The sequence below is a fragment of the Nelumbo lutea genome, chromosome 8 (genome assembly GCF_056320005.1).
Source record: "Nelumbo lutea isolate HS-2025 chromosome 8, American lotus-T2T, whole genome shotgun sequence".
In the NCBI taxonomy this organism is placed as follows: Eukaryota; Viridiplantae; Streptophyta; class Magnoliopsida; order Proteales; family Nelumbonaceae; genus Nelumbo; species Nelumbo lutea.
Window position 1 is genome coordinate 33,318,089 of NC_142691.1, and position 22,794 is coordinate 33,340,882.

The window sequence follows — 22,794 nt, forward strand, 5'->3', positions numbered from 1 at the left end:
TTCATGTACTCATACTCCACAACAAAATGGGGTGGCTTGAAGAAAAAACAGGCATGTTGTTGAAGTTGCTCAAGGCTTATTGTTCCAAACTCATGTTCCAACTCGTTTCTGAGGTGACGCTATTGAGACAGTGTATATCTCATTAACAAACTCCCATCAAGTTTCCTTAACCTTCACTCTCCTCATCAACTACTCTTCCTTGATGAACCTCCTTTTAATCTACCCCTTAAGGTCTTTGGTTGTTGTTGAAGATTAATCAGTTTTATGATGTTTTTCTGAGTAGATGTTTTACGTTAGTTGTTAGATAGGAGGTGGGGGCAGCCAGATTATTTCTCTTTTCTTTCATATTTTTTAATTCAGCAGATTTCTACTTGGTATCATAGCATCGACTAGGATTTTTTGAAGCATTCTCATGCAGCCCTAAATCAGCCGACTGCATGAAGTAGTAAAGGGCTTATCGATCTCCTATAGATTGCCAATTCTTGGAGTTTTTGGTGGGATCTAGACATCAAGAAGGTGATCTACTATTTGACATCAAAATCAAGAAGAACTGGAGTATGGGGAAGAGTCCTAGAAAAGTTGGACTCTTTGTTTTTGATCTGATCTTGGGCGCCGAGGTATTGTTAGTTTTCTTTTGATTTTCTGAAGAGGGCGGTTTTGTTTATGAAATTTTCTAGGGCTCTCAGAGTGATCGATTCACTTTTCTCACTATTGGAAGGCGTGGGGAGGAGAGAGAATTCCCTCCAGTTAGGGTTTTCTTCTTCCGGAAGAGTTGGTTTCTGTGTGTGTGGTATTAAATTATTTTTTGAAGGTCTCCAATCTATTTTTTCTTACTGTTGAACTGTTTGAAGTAAAATGGAGAGTTGGAATACCGAGATGAAATCTACCGGTATTGTGAGACTGGGTGCTGGAGGTAGTAATGATATTTTTGGTTTTGGGATCATTACTACAGTAAAACTTGATGGTATAAATTATTTGGAGTGGGCACAATCAGCTAAGATGGCTATTGGTGCTCGTGGAAAATTAGGGTATCTCACTGGGGAGGAGAAGAAAGCTGATACAGACTCTTCCCGATGGGTGCAAGAGAATTACATGGTAATGTCTTGACTGTGTAATTCTATGTTACCTCATATTGCAAAATATTTCCTATGGGCTAATACTGCTAAGGAGATTTGGGATAGAGTGACTGAAACCTACTCTCAAAAGCAAAATGAAGCCAGAACCTACCAGTTAAGAAATCAGGTGATAAGTATGTAATAGGGAGAAAAACCTCTTGCTATGTATTTCTCCATGCTAAAAACCCTATGCAGGAAATAGATCACTTAGAAACTGTGGTATAGGAAAGTATATATGATGCAGCGACTTATCACAAACTGGTAGAGAGGAATAGGGTTTTTGAGTTCTTGGCAGGGCTGAACTCTGAATTTGGCATTGCTAGGCAGCATATTCTTTCTAGGGAGGGTGCGACACTCTCTCAAGCCTATGCTTTTGTCTCTGGAGAGGAGAGTAGGAGGAATGTAATGCTGAGACAGCCTGGGATTGACCAGCCGACTATGGTTGGTACAACAAAACCTAAGCCGAATCGAGATAGGGGAAGTAGTGAGACTAGAAGGGAAGATAAGGACTTGGTGTGTGATTATTGCAAGAAGCCTAAGCATATCGGGGAACACTTGTTGGAAGCTTCATCCAAATCTTATGCCTGCTCGAATAAGAAACAAGAAGAGAAATGCAAATGTAGCCACTACAGGAGACAACTACACACTTCCTTTGCACATACAGGTAGTTCATATGCAACTGTGAATCTTGCATCCACTTCAGGTAAGGAGGAACCTCCCTAGATTATAGACTCAGGAGCACCTGAGCATATGACTAATGCCCTTACCATTTTCAGTTCCTATCAGTCGTGCTCTGGTACAGCAGATGGTTCACATATGACCATTGCTGGGAAGGAGACAATTAGAGTGACCAATGATATAACTCTGTCATCTGTTTTACATGTCCCTAGACTTCATACCAACCTACTGTCTGTTAGTTCTTTGACAAAAAAATTGAATTGTTTTGTGACCTTTCTTCCTGGTAATTGTGTTTTGTAGGATCAGGAGTCAAAGAAGATGATTGGGAGTGGTCGTGAGGTGAATGGAGTCTACTTTCTGGATAAGATTCCGAGACATCAAGCCCATCATGTTAGTAGCAGCAGTAGTAGTGGGTCAGAGTCAGTAAACCAGATTATGCTTTGGCACAACCGCTTCGGACATCTTCCTTTTAGTTCTTAATGTCTTTTCCCAAAGTTGTTTGAGTTTGTTCAATTATCTACTTTGGAGTGTGAGAGTTGTCGGTTAGGAAAGCATTATAGACAATCTTTTAAACCAAGTAATAAAATAAATACTTATGCTTTTAATATTGTGAACACTGATGTATGGGAGCCATATCAAATCCCTTCCATGGGAAGATTCCGTTACTTTCTCTTGTTTGTGGATGATTATACACGACATTCTTGGATATATTTGATGAAATCACGTGATGAGGTTCCTACTTAGTACGACAATTCCACCAGATGGTTCTCACACAATTTGGAGTGAGAACTAAGGTTTTTAGATCAGATAATCCTAGAGAGTACTTTGAGAAGGACCTAACCACGTATCTCTTAAACATAGTGTAGTTCATCAGAGCAGTTGTGCATATACACCACCAACAAAATGGAGTTGCGGAGAGGAAAAACAAACACAATGGAGAGGTGGCAAGGAATCTTATGGTGTGTGCTTCATTTCCTGTGCAATTTTGGGGAGATGCAGTTCTTACAGCCGTACATGTGATTAACCGTGTTCCTTCACGGACTTTGGGGTTTAAGGTGCCATTTAGACTCCTTTTTCCAGATGGAGAGATATTTCATATACCTTTGAGGGTTTTTGGTTATGTTTCTTTTGTTCACATTCTTGGCCCTCATCGCAAGAAATTGGATCCTAAGGCCAAGAAATGTGTTTTTCTTGGGTATGCTCAAAACCAAAAGGGGTATTGTTGTTATGACCCAGTGTCGAGGAGCAGATTTATCACTATGGATATTACCTTTTTAGAATCCACATTCTTCTTCTCGAGTGGTTCTCCTCAGGGGGAGAGTTTTGGGGAGGAGAACTCACAATCTGTTCCTCTTCCTGTTTCTGTGGTGCCTCCATTAGTTCAGCCAGCATCTACATCAGTTCAGCTACCACCTGCACCTCCTGTTTCATTACCTGAGCCACTACGGGCAGCCTCACAGCAATATCAGCGTCGGAAAATGATGGTTGACTCCACACATCCTCGACCTACACCACTCTCTATCAGTCCTTCTGAAACTCCAGATTTGGCGGATACAGTTCCAGGTATTCCTCTTAAGTCTGTTATGTTTTCTGATGATAATGTTTCTGTCCCTAACACCATTGTTGCAGTTGATCCCACTGACCTTGATCTTCCCATTGCACTTCGTAAGGGGAAGAGAAAGTGTACAACCCACTGCATTTCACACCATCTTTCCTACAATGCCTTATCACCCTCCTACCGTGCTTTTCTTTCTTCCCTGGATTCTGTGTCTATACCCAGGAATGCTACTGAGGCTCTCTCCAAACCTGAGTGGAAAACAACCATGCAAGATGAGATGGATGCTTTGGTCAAAAACCAAACTTGGGAAATAGTTGATCTCCCCCCAGACAAGGAGACAGTCGGATGTCGGTGGGTATTCATAGTGAAGTATAAGGCCGATGGCAAGATAAAGAGGTACAAGGCAAGGTTGGTAGCAAAAGGGTATACTCAGACCTATGGTATTGATTATCTGGAAACCTTTGCACCAGTAGCTAAGATGAATTCAGTTCATATCCTTTTACCTCTAGCAGTTACCTATTCATGGCCCTTGTTCCAGCTTGATGTCAAAAATGCTTTCCTCAATGGTGACTTATAGGAGGAGGTATATATGGACATTCCAGCAGGCTTTTATGAAAATGTTGGTGAATGAAAGGTGTGCAGACTTAGAAAAACTCTGTATGGACTGAAACAGTCACCTAGGGCTTGGTTTGACAAGTTCAAAGGGGCACTCATCTGTTTTGGATACACACATAGTCTGATAAACACCCTCTATGTGAAGAGGAGAGATGCTTTAGTGTCAATTCTGATTGTGTATGCGGATGATATAGTGGTGACAGGAAATGATCTGGAGGAGATTGATGATCTCAAAAAATCATTGCAACAAGAATTTGAGATCAAAGATCTTGATGAGCTCAAATACTTCTTAGGGATTGAATTTGGAAGATCCAAGCATTGGATCTTCATTTCACAGAGAAAGTGTGTTCTTCACCTACTATGAGAGACTGGGAGGCTGGGGACCAAACCAACAGACACTTCTATTAATCCAAATCACAAAATTAATGGTGTGGATGGTGAATTGGTAAAGGATGTGGGGAGATATCAAAGAATGGTAGGCTGACTGCTGTATTTGTGTATGACACGACCAGATATTTCTTATGTTGTCAGTGTTGTGAGTCAGTACATGCATGCACCTCAGGTTCAGCACTGGGAAGCTATTGAGAGAATACTTGCATATCTGAAAAAGCACTCTGGCAGAGGCATTCTTTTCTCAAATCATGAGAATATGAAGCTAGAATCCTATACAGATGCAAATTGGGCAGGATGCTTAGATGACAGGAGGTCTACATCAAGAGTGTGTACCTTTATAGGTGGAAACTTGATCTCCTAGAAGAGTAAGAAGCAAGCGGTAGTGGCAAGGTCAAGTGCAGAGGCTGAGTATAGATCCGTGGCTCATGGTGTCTTAGAACTTCTTTGGGTTAGATCTCTTTTGAGTGAGATTGGGGTGAAAGTAGAGGAACATATGATGTTATACTGTGACAATCAGGCTGCAATCAATATTGCCCACAATCCAATTCAGCATGATAGGACGAAACACATTGAAGTTGATAGACACTTTATAAGAGAAAGGGTAACAACTGGAAAAGTTTGTTTACCTTATGTCTCTTCAGAGTTGTAGCTAGCTGATGTTCTCACTAAAGGGGTGGCAAGGAACAAGCTTGAACATGATCTACGCAAGTTGGGAATGTGTGACATTTTCTCCCAACTTGAGGGGAAGTGTTGAAGATTAATTAGTTTTATGATGTTTTTTCTGAGTAGATGTTTTATGTTAGTTGTCAGATAGGAGGTGGTGACCACAGTAGTTATGTGAGTCCAAATTTTATTATGTTTTTTGAGTGTTATATATGCTGTTTTATGTTTTTCCGCCCTATAAGGACATAGTTGTCTTTGTACTGTTCTATTATTTTAGTATAAATAATAAGTGAAGGGGGCGACTAGATTATTGCTCTCTTTTCTTTTAACTTCTCTCCTTCTTTTCTTCTCCTTCTCTCTTCCTTCTCTCTTCAAGAAACTACTTTCTTTCATATTTTTTAATTCAGCAGATTTCTACTGTTGTGTTTGTTTTGTTCAAGATATGAGTCCTTCCCAGTGCAAGTTTGATCCTAAATCCGTTAAGTGTGTATTCCTTAGTTACTCTCTAGTCCAAAAAGGCTATAGATGCTTTGATGCTCTCTGGAAAGAGATATTGTCTCTAAGGATGTTACCTTTTTTAATCATCTTCCTTTTTCCAGTCATCCCGTCCTTCTCTCTTCTGGGGTGGGGGGAATGCAGGTGAAGATCGAATTCCCTTCTACCTTCCTTTTCCTACCTATGTTCCTTCTCCTCCTCCTCCTCCTCCTATGTATCGACTTCAGTCCTAGCAGCAGTTTTTCATCAGGCATAGTAAGAGGGTGGCTCCTGAAGCAAAATGCCCATCACAATCTGATTTCCCAGACTTAGGTAATCTTAAACCTCCTGACAATCCTATTATTGATTCTGACATTGATCTTCCTATTGCCATTTGAAAAGGGAAGAGGACATGTAGCAAGTATCCTATCACTAACTATATGTCTTATGATGCTCTCTCCCCTTCCTATTGTGCCTACATTTCTGCTATCTCTTTTGTTTCCATCCCTCGTAGTATTATAGAGACAATGCAGTGCCCCAATTGGAAGGAAGCTATGAACCAAGAAATGTAAGCCTTGATAAAGAACCAGACTTGGGAGGTTGTTCCTTGCCCTAAAGATAAGATTCCTGTTGGGTGTAAGTGGGTTTATACTGTTAAGCACAAGGTAGATGGCTCAATTGAAAGATACAAAGCTCAGCTTGTATCCAAATGATACACTCAGACTTATGGCATTGATTATTTGGAAACCTTTGCTCCAATTGCTAAAATGAACTCTATTTGTGTGATCATGTCTCTTACCGCCCATTACTCATGGCCTTTATATCAAATGGATGTAAAGAACACCTTCCTTAATGGGGACTTACAAGAGGAAATGTATATGGACTTACCACCTAGGGTAAGTTTCCCTAACAGTGATGGAAAAGTGTGCTGCTTGAAGAAGCCTTTGTATGGGCTAAAACAGTCTCCAAGAGCATGGTTTGACAGGTTCAGAATGCCACCTTAAAGATTGGTTTTTCTCAATCTCAAGCTGACCACACCTTATTTATTAGAAGAGTTGATGGTAAAGTAACAACATTGATAGTATATGTTGATGACATTGTTGTGATAGGTGATGATATCATAGGTATCTCTCAGTTAAAGTCATTCCTTGCTTCTGAATTTGAGATTAAGGACCTTGGTGATCTCCGATACTTTCTTAACATTGAAGTTGCAAGATCAAAGAAGGGGATTTTCTGTCACAAAGGAAATATGTACTTGATTTGCTTCATGAGATTGGGAAATTAGGGTGTAAGCCTATAGAAACTCCAATTGATCCGAACCACAAGTTGAATTATACTGAAAAAGTTCTTCCAGACAAGGGGGTATATTAGAGATTGGTGGGATGCCTTTTGTATCTTTGTTTGACTAGACTTGACATTTCCTATTTTGCTGGAGTGGTTAGCCAATATATGGATGAACCCAAGACATCTCATATGCAGGCAGTTAACAAAATTTTAGCCTACTTGAAAGGACCCCCTGGCAAAGGGATGTTGTATTCCAACCGCAACCATCTAAAGATTGAGGCTTACACAAATGCTGATTAGGCAGGGTCCCTCGATGATAGAAAATCTACATCCGGTTATTATATCTTAGTTGGAGGCAATGTGATTTCCTAGAGAAGTAAGAAACAATCTGTGGTTGCTCGATCTAGTGCTGAGGCAGAGTACAGGGCAATGGCTCATGGAGAGTCTGAACTACTTTGGTTCCAATGAGATGGGCATCCAAGTAGATGTTCCAATGAGACTATATTGTGACAATCAAGTAGCCATAAATATTGCTCACAATCCTATCCAACATGATCGTACAAAGCATATTGAGATGGATAGACACTTCATTTGAGAAAGAATTGCCAGCGAAGAGATTTGCCTTCCTTTTGTAAGGCCAAAACACCAACTAGCTGATTGCCTCACTAAAGGTGTTCACCATCCAAAGTTTGCTAAGTTGCCAAGCTGGGCATGATTGACGTATATGCTCAGCTTGAAGGGGAGTGTTGAGAAGGGTTAGACAGGGGTGTTTTTGGTCATTTTCTCCTTTCTTATACTCTCTCTATATTTGGGCACCCAAATAGGGGCCTTCTTGTAATTATTATATTTTAATTATGAAGTGAACTTTTGAGGGTGTGAACAGTGAACTTCACACACCTCTTAACACATGGCTTTCTTCTTCCTCTTCTTTTCTTCTCTTCTCTCTCTCTCTCTCTCTCTCTCTCTCTTGAAACCCTAGTTTCTGCAACTAACTAGAGTATGGATACAATAGACTAATGAGGAATACACACTTGGAAGCTGTAGGAACAAACTTAGAATGATGAGGTCCCAAAATCTAAACAAAGCTGGTGCACCGAAAAGCCTTAAGAGGAATAGTGAATTGATCTTTATTAGGATACAATAGACTAAAAGGGGATTCCATACACAAAATCCGAAAAGGAACTCTATTTATCAAGTACATGATTGTACGAATGGCATCCCCTCAAAAAACGTGTAGGGGCATTGGAATGCAACATAATACTTTTGGCAATTTCAAGGATATGTTTGTTTTTTCTCTCAGTTACTCCATTTTACTGAGGGCTATGAGGAAAAGTGCTCTGGTGGATAACCCCATACTCAAGGAAGTATGAGGCTAAGGTTTAGCAAGGTACTCCTTCGCATTATCAGATCTAAGAATATTGATTCTAACTCCAAATTGGGTGAGAACCATTTAATGGAAAAAATTGGTCAAAGTGAGAACCACGTCTTGAGAAAGCATAAGATAAACCCATGAGAAACATGAATAATAATTAACAAAAAATAAGTATTTATATAACCCCATAGTGATAATATGATATGGCCCCCAAACATCAATATGCACAATTTTAAAAGGGATAATGCCTCTTTTATTATTCAAAGAATAAGTTGATCTACAATCTTTTGGAAGCTAACAACTCTCACACCTCAAATTAGACCCCTTGAACTAACATAAACAAAGTAGGAAAAAGATTCTTCAAAGACTCAAAAGATAAATAACCCAATTGATTATGCCAAAATATAATTTGAGTCACAGACTATGAAACAAAAGACTTTCCAATTCCTTTATTACTTCTAGGTAGGTGCTCAAGCAAGTAAGTTTAATTCACCTCATGGCTAGTCCTAATCACCTTCCTTGTCACCAAATCTTGGAAAACACAATGGTTAGGAAAGAAAGTTATTGAACAATTCTAATTTTTGGTAAGGCTACTGATTGAAAATAAATTAGTACTATGCTTGGGAACATGTAGTACTAAGGAAAAGTTAATGGCATCAAACATCTTGATGTCTTCTTGCCAAAAATAGGGACAAGAGAGCCATTAGAAATGGACACTCGGTCTTTGCTAGAGGATAAAAGAATAGAAGGTGAACAAAGAGGATATACTAGTCATATGCTCAAAGCACCCAAATCTACTATCCAAAAATAATTGGAGTTACCTAGAGTCAAAGAATGATAGGTAGTAGCCCTTGCACCCGAATGTACAAAAGTTGAAGTAGGAATAGGTGCTCCAACAATAGGCTAGGATGATCCAATAATACTAGCATCACTCTCAAACAAAGTCAAAGTTATAGAGAGATTGGGCCGAATGCGCCCCGGTATCTTTCTTGTAGTATGTTATTTATTTATTTGTTAGCGAATGGGCCTATCTTATGGGCCTGTTATTTCTTTTTTGTTTGTTCTCTTTATGTTACTAGCTGGCTGCCCACTTAAGGGCATACTTGTAATTAACCTAAGATTGAAGTTTAACAAAAGGATTAGAGAAGGGAGGGAAGAGACACTCAAACTCTTCTTCTTCTTCCTCTTCTTTTCTCCATCTTCTTCCTTTGTGTTGTTGTTCTCTATTTTTTCCTCCTTTATCTCTAAATTTTACCAAGTTTATATCAGTTTTACAGGACTAATTTACATCTTGGTATCAGAGCAGGTTTCTTCTTCCTACTTTTTCTGTTCTCTTTTCCCATACACCCTTCGATTAAGAGAGTGTATGGAGGGTGTTGTAAGGCTTATTTAATTGTTACTTTATAGTTGCTGTTAGTAGGTTGTCCTCTTAAGATACTATCAGTTAGTTATTTTTCCTTTTCTCCTTATTAGTTTGTTTCTAGGGTGTGCCGCCAGGGGCATACTTGTAAATTTCTATTCTTTTTTATTAAGTTAATATAAATAGTGAACTGGCGGCAGCCAAAGATTGTTTTTCTTTTTCTCTCAATCGTATCTCCCTTTCCTTCTCTTTCTCTCTCTTGTCTCCCACTCTCCATGAATGATTACATGGTATCAGAAAAATTTTTTGGGCTATAAAAGAATTTCGGTCCCTCCTGTTTGGAACCTGCTTCGCCTTTTCTTTTCCTTCTTTAAATTCTTGGACGTGGAAGACAGAGAAACCCTAGCAGATTACTAGCGGCACCTCCTGTGGGTTCTTCCTTGGTCGTAATATCAAGGAAACCCTAGTCGAAGAAGGGCGATGCTGATAGAGACTCCCTTTCTTCTCTGTTCGATGTTGTGAAGTCGATTTCTGGTTGGCACCTTTGTACAGGTGCTGGGCAGGTGTGTTCTTGTTTTTGTCTTTCTTTGGCCAATGGTGTGAAGGCCTTATTCCTTGGTTCTATACATTCGTTTGGATACTGGATAGTTAGACTGTATGGGCTTTAGTCGGACTGATAGTAACGTCTGTCTTGGCTGTGTTGGACTGATTATCGGGCTAGTTTAATGATTGAACCATCACAGAGTAGATTTCAGCAGTTTCTTGTTTTCTTCCTCACATCCTAGAAGTAAATTTCTTGAGGGTTGGTATTCTGCTTGTGGCTGTTGTGTAGTTGTGCGGGATTTGGACTGTTTTCAGCAGTATTCTATGGCAAATTATGAATCAACTTCATCGGGGGTTACATTGACCCTCAGCAACGTGTGCTTGCCTTCTTGTTGAGACTGAACCCTGGCTATGAACCTTTGAGGGTTCAGATCCTAGGAAGCAAAGAGTTGTCGTCGGTTCACGAGGTATACTCCCTTGTTTAATCGAAAGAAAGTAGGCGGAGTGTGATGGTTACAGCTGAGGGGGAGCAATAAGTTGCTTTGGCTGCGATGAATAATAACTCTACGGGGAAGAAAATTGACACTAAGAAGACTGATGATAAAGACAAGTTGTTTTGTACCTATTGTCGGCGTTCACGGCATACACGTGACACATGTTGGGACATCCACGGGAAACCCATGTGGCAACCCAAGATACTCAGGTTGTCGGTACCACCCGAGACCACCTTAATAATTCCGACCCCAAGGAAGATATAATGAATTCCTTCAGGGAACACCTAAAGCCTTATGGTAGGGCTTTGCGACAAATGGATAGCTCAGTCACTAGTACTCCCTCTACTTCATTTGCATCTACATCAGGTAATACGGATTTTGCATTCCATGTTACTCCGACAGGATCATTGACTCAAGGGCCTCCAACCACATGACCGGTAAGTCGAACTTGTTTCAGACTTATAGCCTTTTGTCAGGAAGGGATAGAGTGAGACTTGCAGATGGCTCATTTTCCTCCATTAAAGGCCAAGGATCAATATCTCTTTCCCATGGCCTTAACCTGAATTGTGTATTGCATGTCCCTCAACTTCCTATAAATTTGCTTTCAATTAGTAGTATCACAAGCTCTTTAAACTGTAGTGTAACCTTTTTTCTTAGCTCATGTGTTTTTCAGGACCTAACTTCTGGAAGGACAATTGGTAGAGGGAGCCTAGTGGATGGTCTCTACATTCTCAACAACAAAGTCGGTCTCTCAGAGTCATCCTCGCAGTCACATAGTCGATCAAATAAGAGTCAAATTTTTTTGTGGCATAGTCGTTATGTTTCTTTTGAAATAGTAAAGTCTTTGTTTCCGGTTTTATTTAAGTCATGTTCAGTGTCAGAGTTCCAATGTCAAACATGTCAGTTAAGCAAACAATGTAGAACAACTTTTCACTCAAGTATTAAAAGATCAAGTGTTCCTTTTCATGTTGTGTATTCTGATGTATGGGGGCCTACTAATGTAATCTCTGAGGGCGGATATAAGTACTTTATCACATTGATCGATGATTACTCTCGCTATACATGGGTATTTCCTATGCGTAGTAGAGACGAAGTTCCAAAGATTGTGAAAGACTTCCAGAGGATGGTATTTACGCAGTTCCATGTTGAAATACAGATCTTCCAATCTGACAATGCAAAAGAATACTTCCATGGTGAGCTCAATGAGTTCTTTGTCTCCCACGGATCTATTCATAGGAGCTCATGTGCCAGAACACCACAACAAAATGGTGTTGCACAAAGAAAAAACAAACACCTCCTTGAGGTAGCTCGCGGGATGATGTTGCACATCAATGTTCCAAAAAGGTTTTGGGTGGATACTATACTTGCAGTTGCTTATGTCATCAATCGCATGCCCTCCAAAGTGTTGAACTACATGGCCCCTCATCAGCTATTGTACCCTCAGTACCCTTTATTTTCCATTCCCATGAGAGTCTTTGGTTGTCGTGCCTTTGTCCATGATTTGTCTCCATCTCAAGGTAAGTTAGACCCTCGGTCCATTCCTTGTATCTTTCTGGGGTATCCCTCCTCTCAAAAAGGGTATTGGTTCTTTGATCCCATTAGTCATAAGTTTTTTGTGTCTATGGATGTGTCCTTCTTTGAATCTGAGCCATTCTTCCCTGCTTCTCCTCAGGGGGAGAGTAGTAGTATGGAAGAGGAGAAGCAGGTTCTGGTCCGCCAAGTATCTCTTCCTTCTATTCCGGACCTTGCTCCCTTTCGTGTCTTCCAATGTACACGTCGTAGAGATCAGAAATGTGATTGAGATGTGGAGCAGCCAAACATTGAGCAACCAACACCGTTAGACTCCCAGGAGGTAAGTCCAATCCCTGTTGCACCTACTGATACCCCTATTACTACTGTGGATGACCTTGACATTCCTATTGATCAACGAAAGGAGTCAGGTCATGCACCTACTAATACCCATTACCCATTTTGTCTCCTATGATCACATTTGCCCCTCATACCGAGCCTTCCTATCTGCAATTGATTGCACCCCTGTTCCCAGAAACGTTGCAGAAGCCTTAAAATGCCCCGAATGGAAGATGCCATGAAGGAGGAGATCAATGCTCTTCACAAAAATCAAACTTGGGAATTGGTGGATTTTCCAAAGGGGAAAGACCCCGTGGGGTGTAAATGGGTGTTTACGGTTAAACACAAGGCAGACGAAACAGTTGAAAGGTACAAAGCAAGATTAGTAGCCAAAGGGTACAGACAAGTGTACGGGGTTGACTATGATGAGACTTTTGCTCCAGTAGCTAAGATGAATTCAATTAGGGTTCTCCTGTCATTAGCTGCTAATCTTGACAGAGAATTGCATCAACTGAACATAAAGAATGCTTTTCTGAATGGTGACTTAGAGGAGGAAGTATACATGGTTCAACCCCCTGGATTCTGTGCCAAGGGAAGTGAAAATAAGGTGTGCAAGCTGCGAAAGTCTCTTTATGGCTTAAAACAATCTCCCAGAGCTTGGTTCAGTAAGTTTCACATGGCAATTCAGTAGATGGGCTTCAAACAATGTCAGGAACAGGTTGTTGTATTGATAGTGTATGTGGATGATATCATCATTACAAGAAGTTGGAGTTCAAAAATACAAAAATTGAAACAATTCCTTGCATCTAAATTTGAAGTGAAAGATCTAGGTCCCCTGAAGTATTTCCTTGGGATTGAAGTCGCCCGCTCAGAAAAGGGTATCTTTATCTCTCAAAGGAAATACACCCTTGATCTATTACAGGACACAGGCAAATTAGGTGCAAGGCCAGCAGATACTCCCATGGATGTTGACCACAAGTTGGGTGACTATGATGGTGAACCTCTGAAAGATGTGAAACAGTTCCAAAGGTTAGTGGGAAAGCTGATTTATTTGTCCATGACCCGTCCAGACATTGCCTATTCAGTTGGGGTTTTAAGCCAATTCATGCACTCTCCTAAGAAACAATACATGGAGACAGTAGAGAGAGTTCTTAGATACTTGAAAAAATATCCTGTAACAGGTCTACTATTCTATAAACATAATCATCTAAAGGTGGAAGTCTTTACAGATGCTGATTAGGCAGGTGCTGTGGATGACAGAAAGTCCACGAGTGGATATTGCACATTTGTGGGAGAAACAAAGTGTGGTAGCAAGGTCAAGCGCTAAAGCTGAATATAGAGCTATGGCACATGAGATGTCTAAAGTCCTTTGGCTAAAGAATCTTCTAGGGGAGCTTGGAGTTTTTGTTCATAATCCTGTCTCTTTACTATGACAACAAGGCAGCAATAAACATCGCCAGCAACCCTGTCCTACATGAGAGGACCAAGCACATTGAGGTGGACAAACACTTCATAAGGGAAAAATTGGAAAAAAGATAAATTTGCATCCCTTATGTTAACTCCAAGGAACAACTTGCTGATGTCCTCACAAAAGGGCTTCCATACTCGCGGCACAATGAGTTATGTGACAAGTTGAGCATGATAGACATATTCCGCACAACTTGAGGGGGAGTGTTGTAAGGCTTATTTAATTGTTACTTTATAGTTGTTGTTAGTAGGTTGTCCTCTTAAGATACTATCAATTAGTTATTTTTCCTTTTTTCCTTATTAGTTTGTTTCTAGGGTGTGCCGCCAGGGGCATACTTGTAATTTCTATTCTTTTTTATTAAGTTAATATAAATAGTGAACTGGCGGCAACCAGAGATTGTTTCTCTGTTTCTCTCAATCTTATCTCCCTTTCCTTCTCTTTCTCTCTCTCTCATCTCCCACTCTCCATGAATGATTACAGAGGGATAGGTTCTCTATAGTTCAGAGGACCTTTTGCCTAGTTGGTAAAGGGGGTCGGAAACTACCACGAAGTGATGTTGTACTGTTTCTGCCCAAAACCCTAGCCGATTAGAGATTTTCAAAGTTACAAGTAAAAGTGAAGCTTTGGGTGTGGCGCTCTATGCTTGGGAGGTGCCTTTTAACTTCTAAAAGAGGTTGGTTCAGTTTTGGAAGAGATTGGGAAGCTCTAGTAGGAGCGGCTGCATCTTCTCTCTTCCTCCCCGACAGCTAGGTTCAGTGAAACCCTAGTTTTCAAGCATCTAGGTACCTTGTTGATGATACTATGGTCACGGGTAATGACACCTAGGAGGTCAGTAAACTCAAAAGGTTTCTTAACTCTGAATTTGAAATCAAGGATTCAAGGATTTAGGAGATCTCCGAAATATTTTGGGCATTGAAGTGGCTAGATCTAAGGATGGTATCTTCATTTCTCAGATGGTGAGACTTGGTGCTAAACCAGGCTCCACTCCTATTGATCCCAATCATAAGCTTTCTGCTATAGATGGTGAACTTTTATCTAATAGGGGAGCGTTTCAAAGACTGCTTGGAAAATTGTTATATCTCTACATGAATCGGCCAGACATTTCCTATGCAGTGAGTGCTATTAGTCAATTTATGCATTCTCCCAGAGATATTCATTTAGCTGCTACAGAAAGAGTTCTGTGTTATTGTGCTTTGGTGGTAGGGAACATTGTTTCATGGGCAGGATGTATTGATGATAGGAGATCCACCTCGGGTTATTGTGCTTTGGTGGTAGGGAACATTGTTTCATGGAGTAAGAAACAGTCAGTAGTTGCTAGATCCTCTGTTGAAGCAGAATAGAGGGCAATGGCACATGGTGTGTCAGAATTACTGTGGCTATGATCACTTTTAGAAAAATTGGGGGTTGACTATGAGAAGCCAATGATGCTCTACTATGACAACCAAGCACCTATCAATTTTGCACAATATTGCACATAATCTTGTTCAACATGACAGAACTAAGCACATTGAGGTTGATAGACATTTTATGTGGGAAAGAGTTTCCTCAGGAGAAGTTTGTTTGCCATTCATCACCTTAGAAGAACGGTTGGCTTGAGCCTTGCAAGCACAAGCTTGGAATGGAGCTTCTAGTGGGTGTCTCTAGTGTGTCTTGGGCCTCTTAGCTTCTTGCCATAATCGCAGAACACCTACCTTTTATTTTCTTCACTTCTTTCTCTTTATCACCACCTTGTTTCTGCTTCATAATTGATAGGGTTGATTCTAATGAAGTTTGTGACATAAATTACTTCCCACTCTCTTAACTATGTACTAAAGAATAAGCTTGGGACAAAGTGACATTGTCCTTGACCAACTTTCTATAAATGGTCAATCTCATACAATAAAGATTTCAAGGTAGAGTAATAGATCAAAATTGGTTTCTCCCCCTACTCAAGGTTCAAAATTTCGTCATGTATTAGCCTGTATTGGCTGATATGTATTGTACCGGTGGATCACCAATACACAAAATATAGGTGTTTCGGGCTTTTGACTTATTTCAGGGTGTAGATAGGCCTAAAACCTACTTCCTGACCTATTTTCAAAAAAAACGAAAACTAAAAAAAAGGGTGGGTGCATGGTTCAAAGTACTGATACACCCCTTGTGCCATATCCGGGTGCATCGATACTTTAAACCTTGTCCCAACTTAAGATTATTCACTGCACTCCTCAACTCATAGGCCCTAGCAACATCAAGTGGATGAAAATAAGTTTCTTTCATATTATCCCAAATATCCTTAGCTGTCTTCACTTAGAGGTTATTCCTACTAATATGTGAATGCATGGAATTACACAACCAAGTCATCACTAAGTAATTTTCTTGAACCCATTTGGCATGGGAGGGATCTTCTTTAGCCGCTTTCTTAGTGTCACCAATCAAACACCCTAATTTTCCTCTTCTTCCAATGGCCATCATGGCCGACTTAGCCCACTCTGAATAGTCTGATCCATCAAATTTGATTGTAGTAATATCTTACCTTCTTTAAAAAAAAAAAGACTAGTAATCTGAAAAGACTTACCACTTACTATCTGCCACAATAACAGCCCCGCAAAAGGCCTTCTCCATGAGAAAGATTCATTCCTAGTAGTTTCCATGTTGTACACAATAGTCAAACTTTAAAGAGAGTCCAATTCTCTTCTTCTTCAAGTAGAAAAATCCTCCCAGGAGTAGTACACCAACTAACAGAGATATAACAGTCCACAACTCTCTTAGAATCCCAAAGAAAAGGTTTATCCAAGAAAGAACTCATCCGAGTAACAAGTACTGGTCAATTCCAGGAGAAAACCGTAGGACAGCCCCGGAGAAAGCAGAGAAAAGTGAAGCACTACCTCCAAAGGCTTCCAAAATATTCTTGCTTGCTGTTGATCTCTAAGAGGAAAAAACTGCTCAGAGAACCCTGAGCGCAACTTCCAATCCAAGGTTTAATTACCAAACTTAAATCCCATCTGATTTCTTTGGCTCTTCCTGGTGACTGGGCAATCTCCAAAGCTGAGACCCTGGGCAGCAGTTACAATCTCCAATAACCTCCAAGAATCACGGCATAAAAACTGGAAACTCCAGCCTTAACATCTCATGTGGCCAGCTGGATCAAGCCCACATCAGAGCACCATTCATCCCTAAACCTGGATTTGATACCAACTTGGCTGAAATAGCTGATAGCAAATTGGGTTTAGGCAAGAGCAAAGAAAAAGGGGAAAAAGGGGAGCAGATTGTAATGGTTCTGCCACCCCACTCATTACTATTTATATGAACAATTAAAAATAAGCTACAATGACTGTTAGTTATACCGCTGCTGCGTATAAGATAAAGAAAAACAAATAACAGAATAGTAAAACAACAATAAGCGAGTTTAAAAAGAACATGGGACCGCACTCAAATAATAGACCAAGACTAATCTATATATATATATATATATGTATGTATGTATGTATGTATATATACACATTACACAAGCTGGGATTAATTTAAATACGGAAAAATGAAATAAAATGTGAGACTGAAAAAATCAAGAATGTAGTGATATTCTTCAATGAAACAAATGAGGGTAACAGTGATCAAATTTTAGATGGAGCCAATCCACTCAACATGGTAATAGTTATATGCTCTTACATCAAGGGTCGGAGTAAGTCCATTCTTCACTATTGCAAGTTTCCTCTGGAACGAGTTTCCATGCATCTGTACCCACAGAAAGTATTAATAAATTGTTCAAGGTTCAAGATGTATAAGAACCAGTTACAGAGTTTTCCATGAATATAAGATAGCTTACTGCAGATTTCGCAGAGTCCCATGAGAAAAAACGTGTAAAGAAGGGTGGTTCACTTCCTTCCGTTATAATAAAGATTGGAGTTTCATGAGATAAATTTTCTAGAAGAAAATCATGTTCAAGAAATTTCTGTACAAAGTAAGAAAAAGAGTTAGAAGCACACCCAAGAAATATCTACATTACATAAACCTTTCCATGTGCTCAATGCATTCTGAAGTTGTAGTTAATAGAAACTTCAATAAATTTAGCCTGGTAAATTCTAACCATGGTCCAATAAGTAGGTCACATAGGTCGAACCATAGGACTAGGCTGAAAAACCAACTTTCAGCACTTTCAAGGTTCTAGAAGTCTCAAATATGTTACTGTACTATTTATTTTACCAGCATATCAGACCTCACAACTTAAGCTTCTACAACCTTCTTACTTCTGTACAGAGTCTAATAAAAAGTACCTCTGCGATGGTCAAAGCATGCATTCTATTCTTTGGTTCCACTTGCTGCCCAATCCAAACAAAAATGTCCGAGTGACAATCCAGAATAAATATATCTTCTGTCATCAAATCGTCTTGGGTGAAGTTGAATATCTCTGTCACCTGCAAGGTGATCAAACCTTGACTTATATTTTGAAATTTTAACATGCATAACAAATATTATACTGTAAAATTTTCATGAGTATGACTTGCCAAAATTCAAGGGGACTAATCATGCATCATGAGATGTTGTTTTTCTTCCATAAAATTTAACTTTAAATAGTTTCACATTGTATCTGAGTATACAGGTGAATGCATGGAGAAGCATGTAGTGAGAGTCTAGTACATGCAATGTTGACAGATGTGTTAAAGAACTCTGCATGAAAATGTGAAAAGCAACTATAAAAAACTCCTTTTTTTTTTGCATTAGACAGCATGCAAAAAAACTTTGATATGATGCATTCAGATATATATTTACTTGCCAGCTACATGCATGTATGAAAGAAAACTATCTGGATTTTTGTCCATTATCCCTTCAATAGTGCATTTGTATATGAATGTTTAATTTATGATAATCTAATGGCTCAAGTGGTAGTTTTGAGTTGCTATATGATCTTGGAATACAACTTCATGCTTTAATATTCTTTGTTCTTTTTTCCCCTTAACATTAAAAGAGTTCCATGCTGATCTAGAAAGGATATGACCACTGATAGAGATGAAGAGAGAAACAGGATTAGCAAGACTAACCCCAAAGAATTTGCATAATGATTAGATAGTGAATTTATTTTTAACCAAAATCTCCATGTAAATTTGAGGAAGTTCTCACACAAAGTATTCAAGTAGTTGACTTGTTTAGTACTGAATTGGGATCAAGAAAGAAATGGTTCTTCCATAGATGAAATTCATGATTCCCTTGTAGAAATAGGCAAATGATCTGATTCGAGATTTCATAAGAACGGACTTAGTAGTGAAGTCCCCTATTAAGTATATTGAAAAAGGAATGGCCCAGCAAGTTCATGATTGATTTCTGATAACTGATATCACAGAAATAGAAATCCTCTTTAGTCCAAGGCAAGGATTCAACAATTACTTAGTCAACATCAAGGAATTATTTGTACATTGTTGAATAGCAATAAGGAATGCCAATCTTTGATGATTTTGGCATGTCAACCAATTGCCAACACTATAACTGAGACCGGTATTTCTACAATGCATGGAGCATTTGACTGGACTACAAGGGGAAATGCAAAAAGCTACGGACATGAAGTTACCTTAAGGTTGCCTGCAGGTCAGAATGCATTCCAGTAGTGATTGATTCAGTCGAACACCAAATGTATCAAAGACAAACATGGAATGGAACATCAAATGTATAAAAGAAACGGAATGGAAATAAATAGGAGATAATTTTATAATCAAGAGATACTGTTCTGCCTACCTTTTGAGAAAGTGCATGAAAATAGGTGAGGATCACTTTCTTCTGCTCTTACGATTTTTTGATCAGGGTATTCAGATTTACCTCCAAGCAAATCCCAAAATTGTTCACTTTCTGTGCCTTCCTTTAGTGGTTTTGACTGCACATTTGGCTGAAAAAAACAAGCAAATTACATGGATACATGAACATGAAGAAATAATTAACAAAAGAAGAAAATTTGTTTGAAGCCAGGGTTGTCAATGAAAATTATAGCACGGGCAAGTTTATGAGCATACACAAGTGCACAAAACACACACACACACACACACACACACACACACACACATTGATTCCCAATGATTCGTTTATTTTCAGTTTTTCCCACCCTAAGAAAGGGCACACAGAAATCAACCTTGATAGTTACATTTGTTAAACAATTTAAAATATAAACATGTCAGTCTTAAGAAGCATAACTTAAAGTTCTAAGCAATGGCACCTCTCAATGATATTACACTTCCCAAGGATTAATGAGAAAAATATATACATGGTTTGGACTGGTTTATAAGTGTCTAATACAGGATATAAAAGTATTTTTTATTTTTACTTTTGATCAGTAATTGTTTAGAATTTTATTAACTGGGGGTAAGAAATTACATTTATCTGTATGATGCTGGCTTTTATAGGTAGCTAGCCTCAGCTAAACACCACTTTGCTCCTTAATTAAATATTCTTCCTTGGGGTACTATACACCAAAAGATTTGATTTTTTGACACCACTTGTTTGCTAGGCTGTTAGCAGATTTAGGTACCTATTTGATACTTTTCCTCAGCTCCTTCATTAACCTTTTAATCTCTCCAAGAGCATTTCTATACGTTCAAGATCCCTCCTAGTTTCTTCCCAGCCATTCTGTTATGAGAAATGACTTGCCACAAACCACAACACCATAGGGGACTTTACCACCAAGTCCCATTATAGTAAATCCCACCTTGAACTTTGTTTATCACCATCATCCATGAGAATCCATCTTAAATTATGATACAACATCAATTGGCACAATGAAGCATCTAATGAAAAAACAAAAAATAGTGTTAGTGCATAAAATGCTAAATGCCAAATAGTAACTTATCATTTACCATTCATCTTAGTTTTCTAATTAAAGAAATCTTTTCAGAGTTATTAATCAAAAAAAAAAACTACCATTCATCTAAGATAACAAGAAAAATGCTATCATGAAATCCAGGGTGCATCATCTGTCTTTAGAGCCACTACAGAAATGATAGGACTAATGAGAAGACATACTAGAAGAAAAATATTTGGCATGACTTTTCAAGGGTCCCACCATGTCAGTAGTAGCGCTGATGGAGATGCACACTAGCATTGCTTGCTAGCATTGTTCATGTAATTTAGGTAGAATTCTCAAATTGCCATATACCATCGTACAGTGATTTCAAAGGCACACCTAGGCACACAAGCAAGGTGCATTTTAGGGTAGGTGCCTCGCCCAGGTCCTAGGCTCAACCCTTCCAAAAGTTGCACACCTAGTGCACCTAGGCATGTGCCTAGTGCGCCTTGCACCTCAGCCCAGGCGTGCGCCTTTTTATAAATTTGCCGCTTTTTGCTTTTTTGTGCCAAATTTTCAAAATTTGACGCCTTTTGAAAATTTGTTCACTCACTTCGTTCACTCACCGAAGTTTCGAGAACCCTTATTTGGTAATGTTGTTCATTCATTCAACCTTATAAATTATCTTCTTATAAAGCAATTAAAACTATAAAATCGTTATTTTTTGTGTGAGAACTAAGAATTTAAGACCTAACGTGGACTTGTTTGGGCTTGTCTCGAGGGGCGTGGCACAAAGGCGGCTCCTAGAACCAAGAATGTAATATGTTTTACATCACATTATTTTTAAATTCTCATTTGAATATACTTTACATGTTATATTTATGTATTTTAATTTTAGATAATTGGTTTTTTAAAACATTTATTTTAAATTTTAAGTTTATATTTTTATTAATATTATGTTCAATAATTTTTTTATTTTTTTGCATTTTTGAATCTTTTGGAATTTTTTTATTTTTTGCGCCTTCCTTAAAAAGGCATGTGCCTCACCTTGTGCCTTGCGCCTGAGGCGCAAATTGACCACTGCGCCTTGCGCTTTTAAAACACTGCCTTGGTAGAATATTTATGACAATAAAGCAGAGAAGAGTGGTTGAAGAAAATTATATTGAAGAAATCTCAGAAAACTTGGTCTGAAAGGAAGGAAATGGGGTTTGGAAGCAAAAGATAGGCCTTTGTGGATCTATTGGCTAGGAAAAGGAGAAAGTGGAAGCTTTATTCAAATTTTAATATGCAGAAAATTGCTTCTATGAAACAATTGTTTTGGCCCCTTACGTAGCCTAAAAATATATAAAAACATGAAGGCCTTGATATTAAACCTATCTGATAAGTCTCTGGATTCTAGCAGCTGAACTGGTCAATGAAGGCCTTCCCGTGATCCTATCTTCCTAAAATTTTCAGGACTCCTACTCCCAAGAATTCTAAGAAATCAAGATTAAGCTTAGATCAATGGCTGGATTGACAGATTATTCTTGCATGTTCAGCCTAGAATTGTTTTCTCCTGTATTTTCTGCAGAGTTGTTTTGTCCTATATTTTCTTCTTTAAATTCTCCTTGTGATATTTAGAAAATGCTATCTGAAACTCATTTACATTGGACAAGATAAAATCATGTAGGATGGGTATCTAGCAGGTTCCTCCTGCCCTAACGAGCTGTACAATAATAGTGTGTAGAGGAGTGCAAGGTGTTTATTTGTAGTGGCTGCATCACAATATTTGCAACTTGATTTAAAGATGACTAAAATACAAACTTAAAACAGAGAGTTTGACTTATATTTGTAGTACAGAACAATCTGATTTTAAAGTGGTTAATCTAGAAGGAATATCATCATTTCACCATACATTAAATTGTTCACCTTTGCTAATTAAAGGGAATTACAAAATCCTTTTTAAATAACAATGGTCATTACCAGGCTTTCAGAAAAAAAAAAAAAAAAACAGAAATAAGTTACCCTTATGTGATCAAGCAGTCGCTCAACAAGCTCTTGGTTCTCTGAGGTGGTTAGGCTTCCAGACCAGGTGAAGACAGAGGAACCACTATGTAATATGTAACAATAAGAGGAATTTAGAGATGATGCCACCTAATTCGAATAAAATACAATGTTAGTAAAGCTGTATTTGAATATAACATCTTATTG

The 22,794-nt window shown here is 38.8% G+C and overlaps 1 protein-coding gene across 6 annotated transcripts in view; it reads right to left on the minus strand.

Annotated features, from left to right (window-relative positions):
- Nucleotides 1-22,794, minus strand: part of LOC148843754 (villin-4-like) — a 62,861-nt gene that overhangs the window by 7,215 nt on the left and 32,852 nt on the right. For all 6 annotated transcript variants that reach the window (XM_088957779.1, XM_088957775.1, XM_088957781.1 and 3 more), the window contains 6 exons: nt 22,609-22,737; nt 19,569-19,716; nt 19,405-19,415; nt 18,116-18,256; nt 17,668-17,793; nt 17,511-17,576 (listed from right to left, as the gene is read on the minus strand). In XM_088957779.1, the coding sequence (XP_088813905.1) occupies nt 17,511-17,576; nt 17,668-17,793; nt 18,116-18,256; nt 19,405-19,415; nt 19,569-19,716; nt 22,609-22,737 (621 nt within the window). The remainder of the gene's footprint in view (nt 1-17,510; nt 17,577-17,667; nt 17,794-18,115; nt 18,257-19,404; nt 19,416-19,568; nt 19,717-22,608; nt 22,738-22,794) is intronic.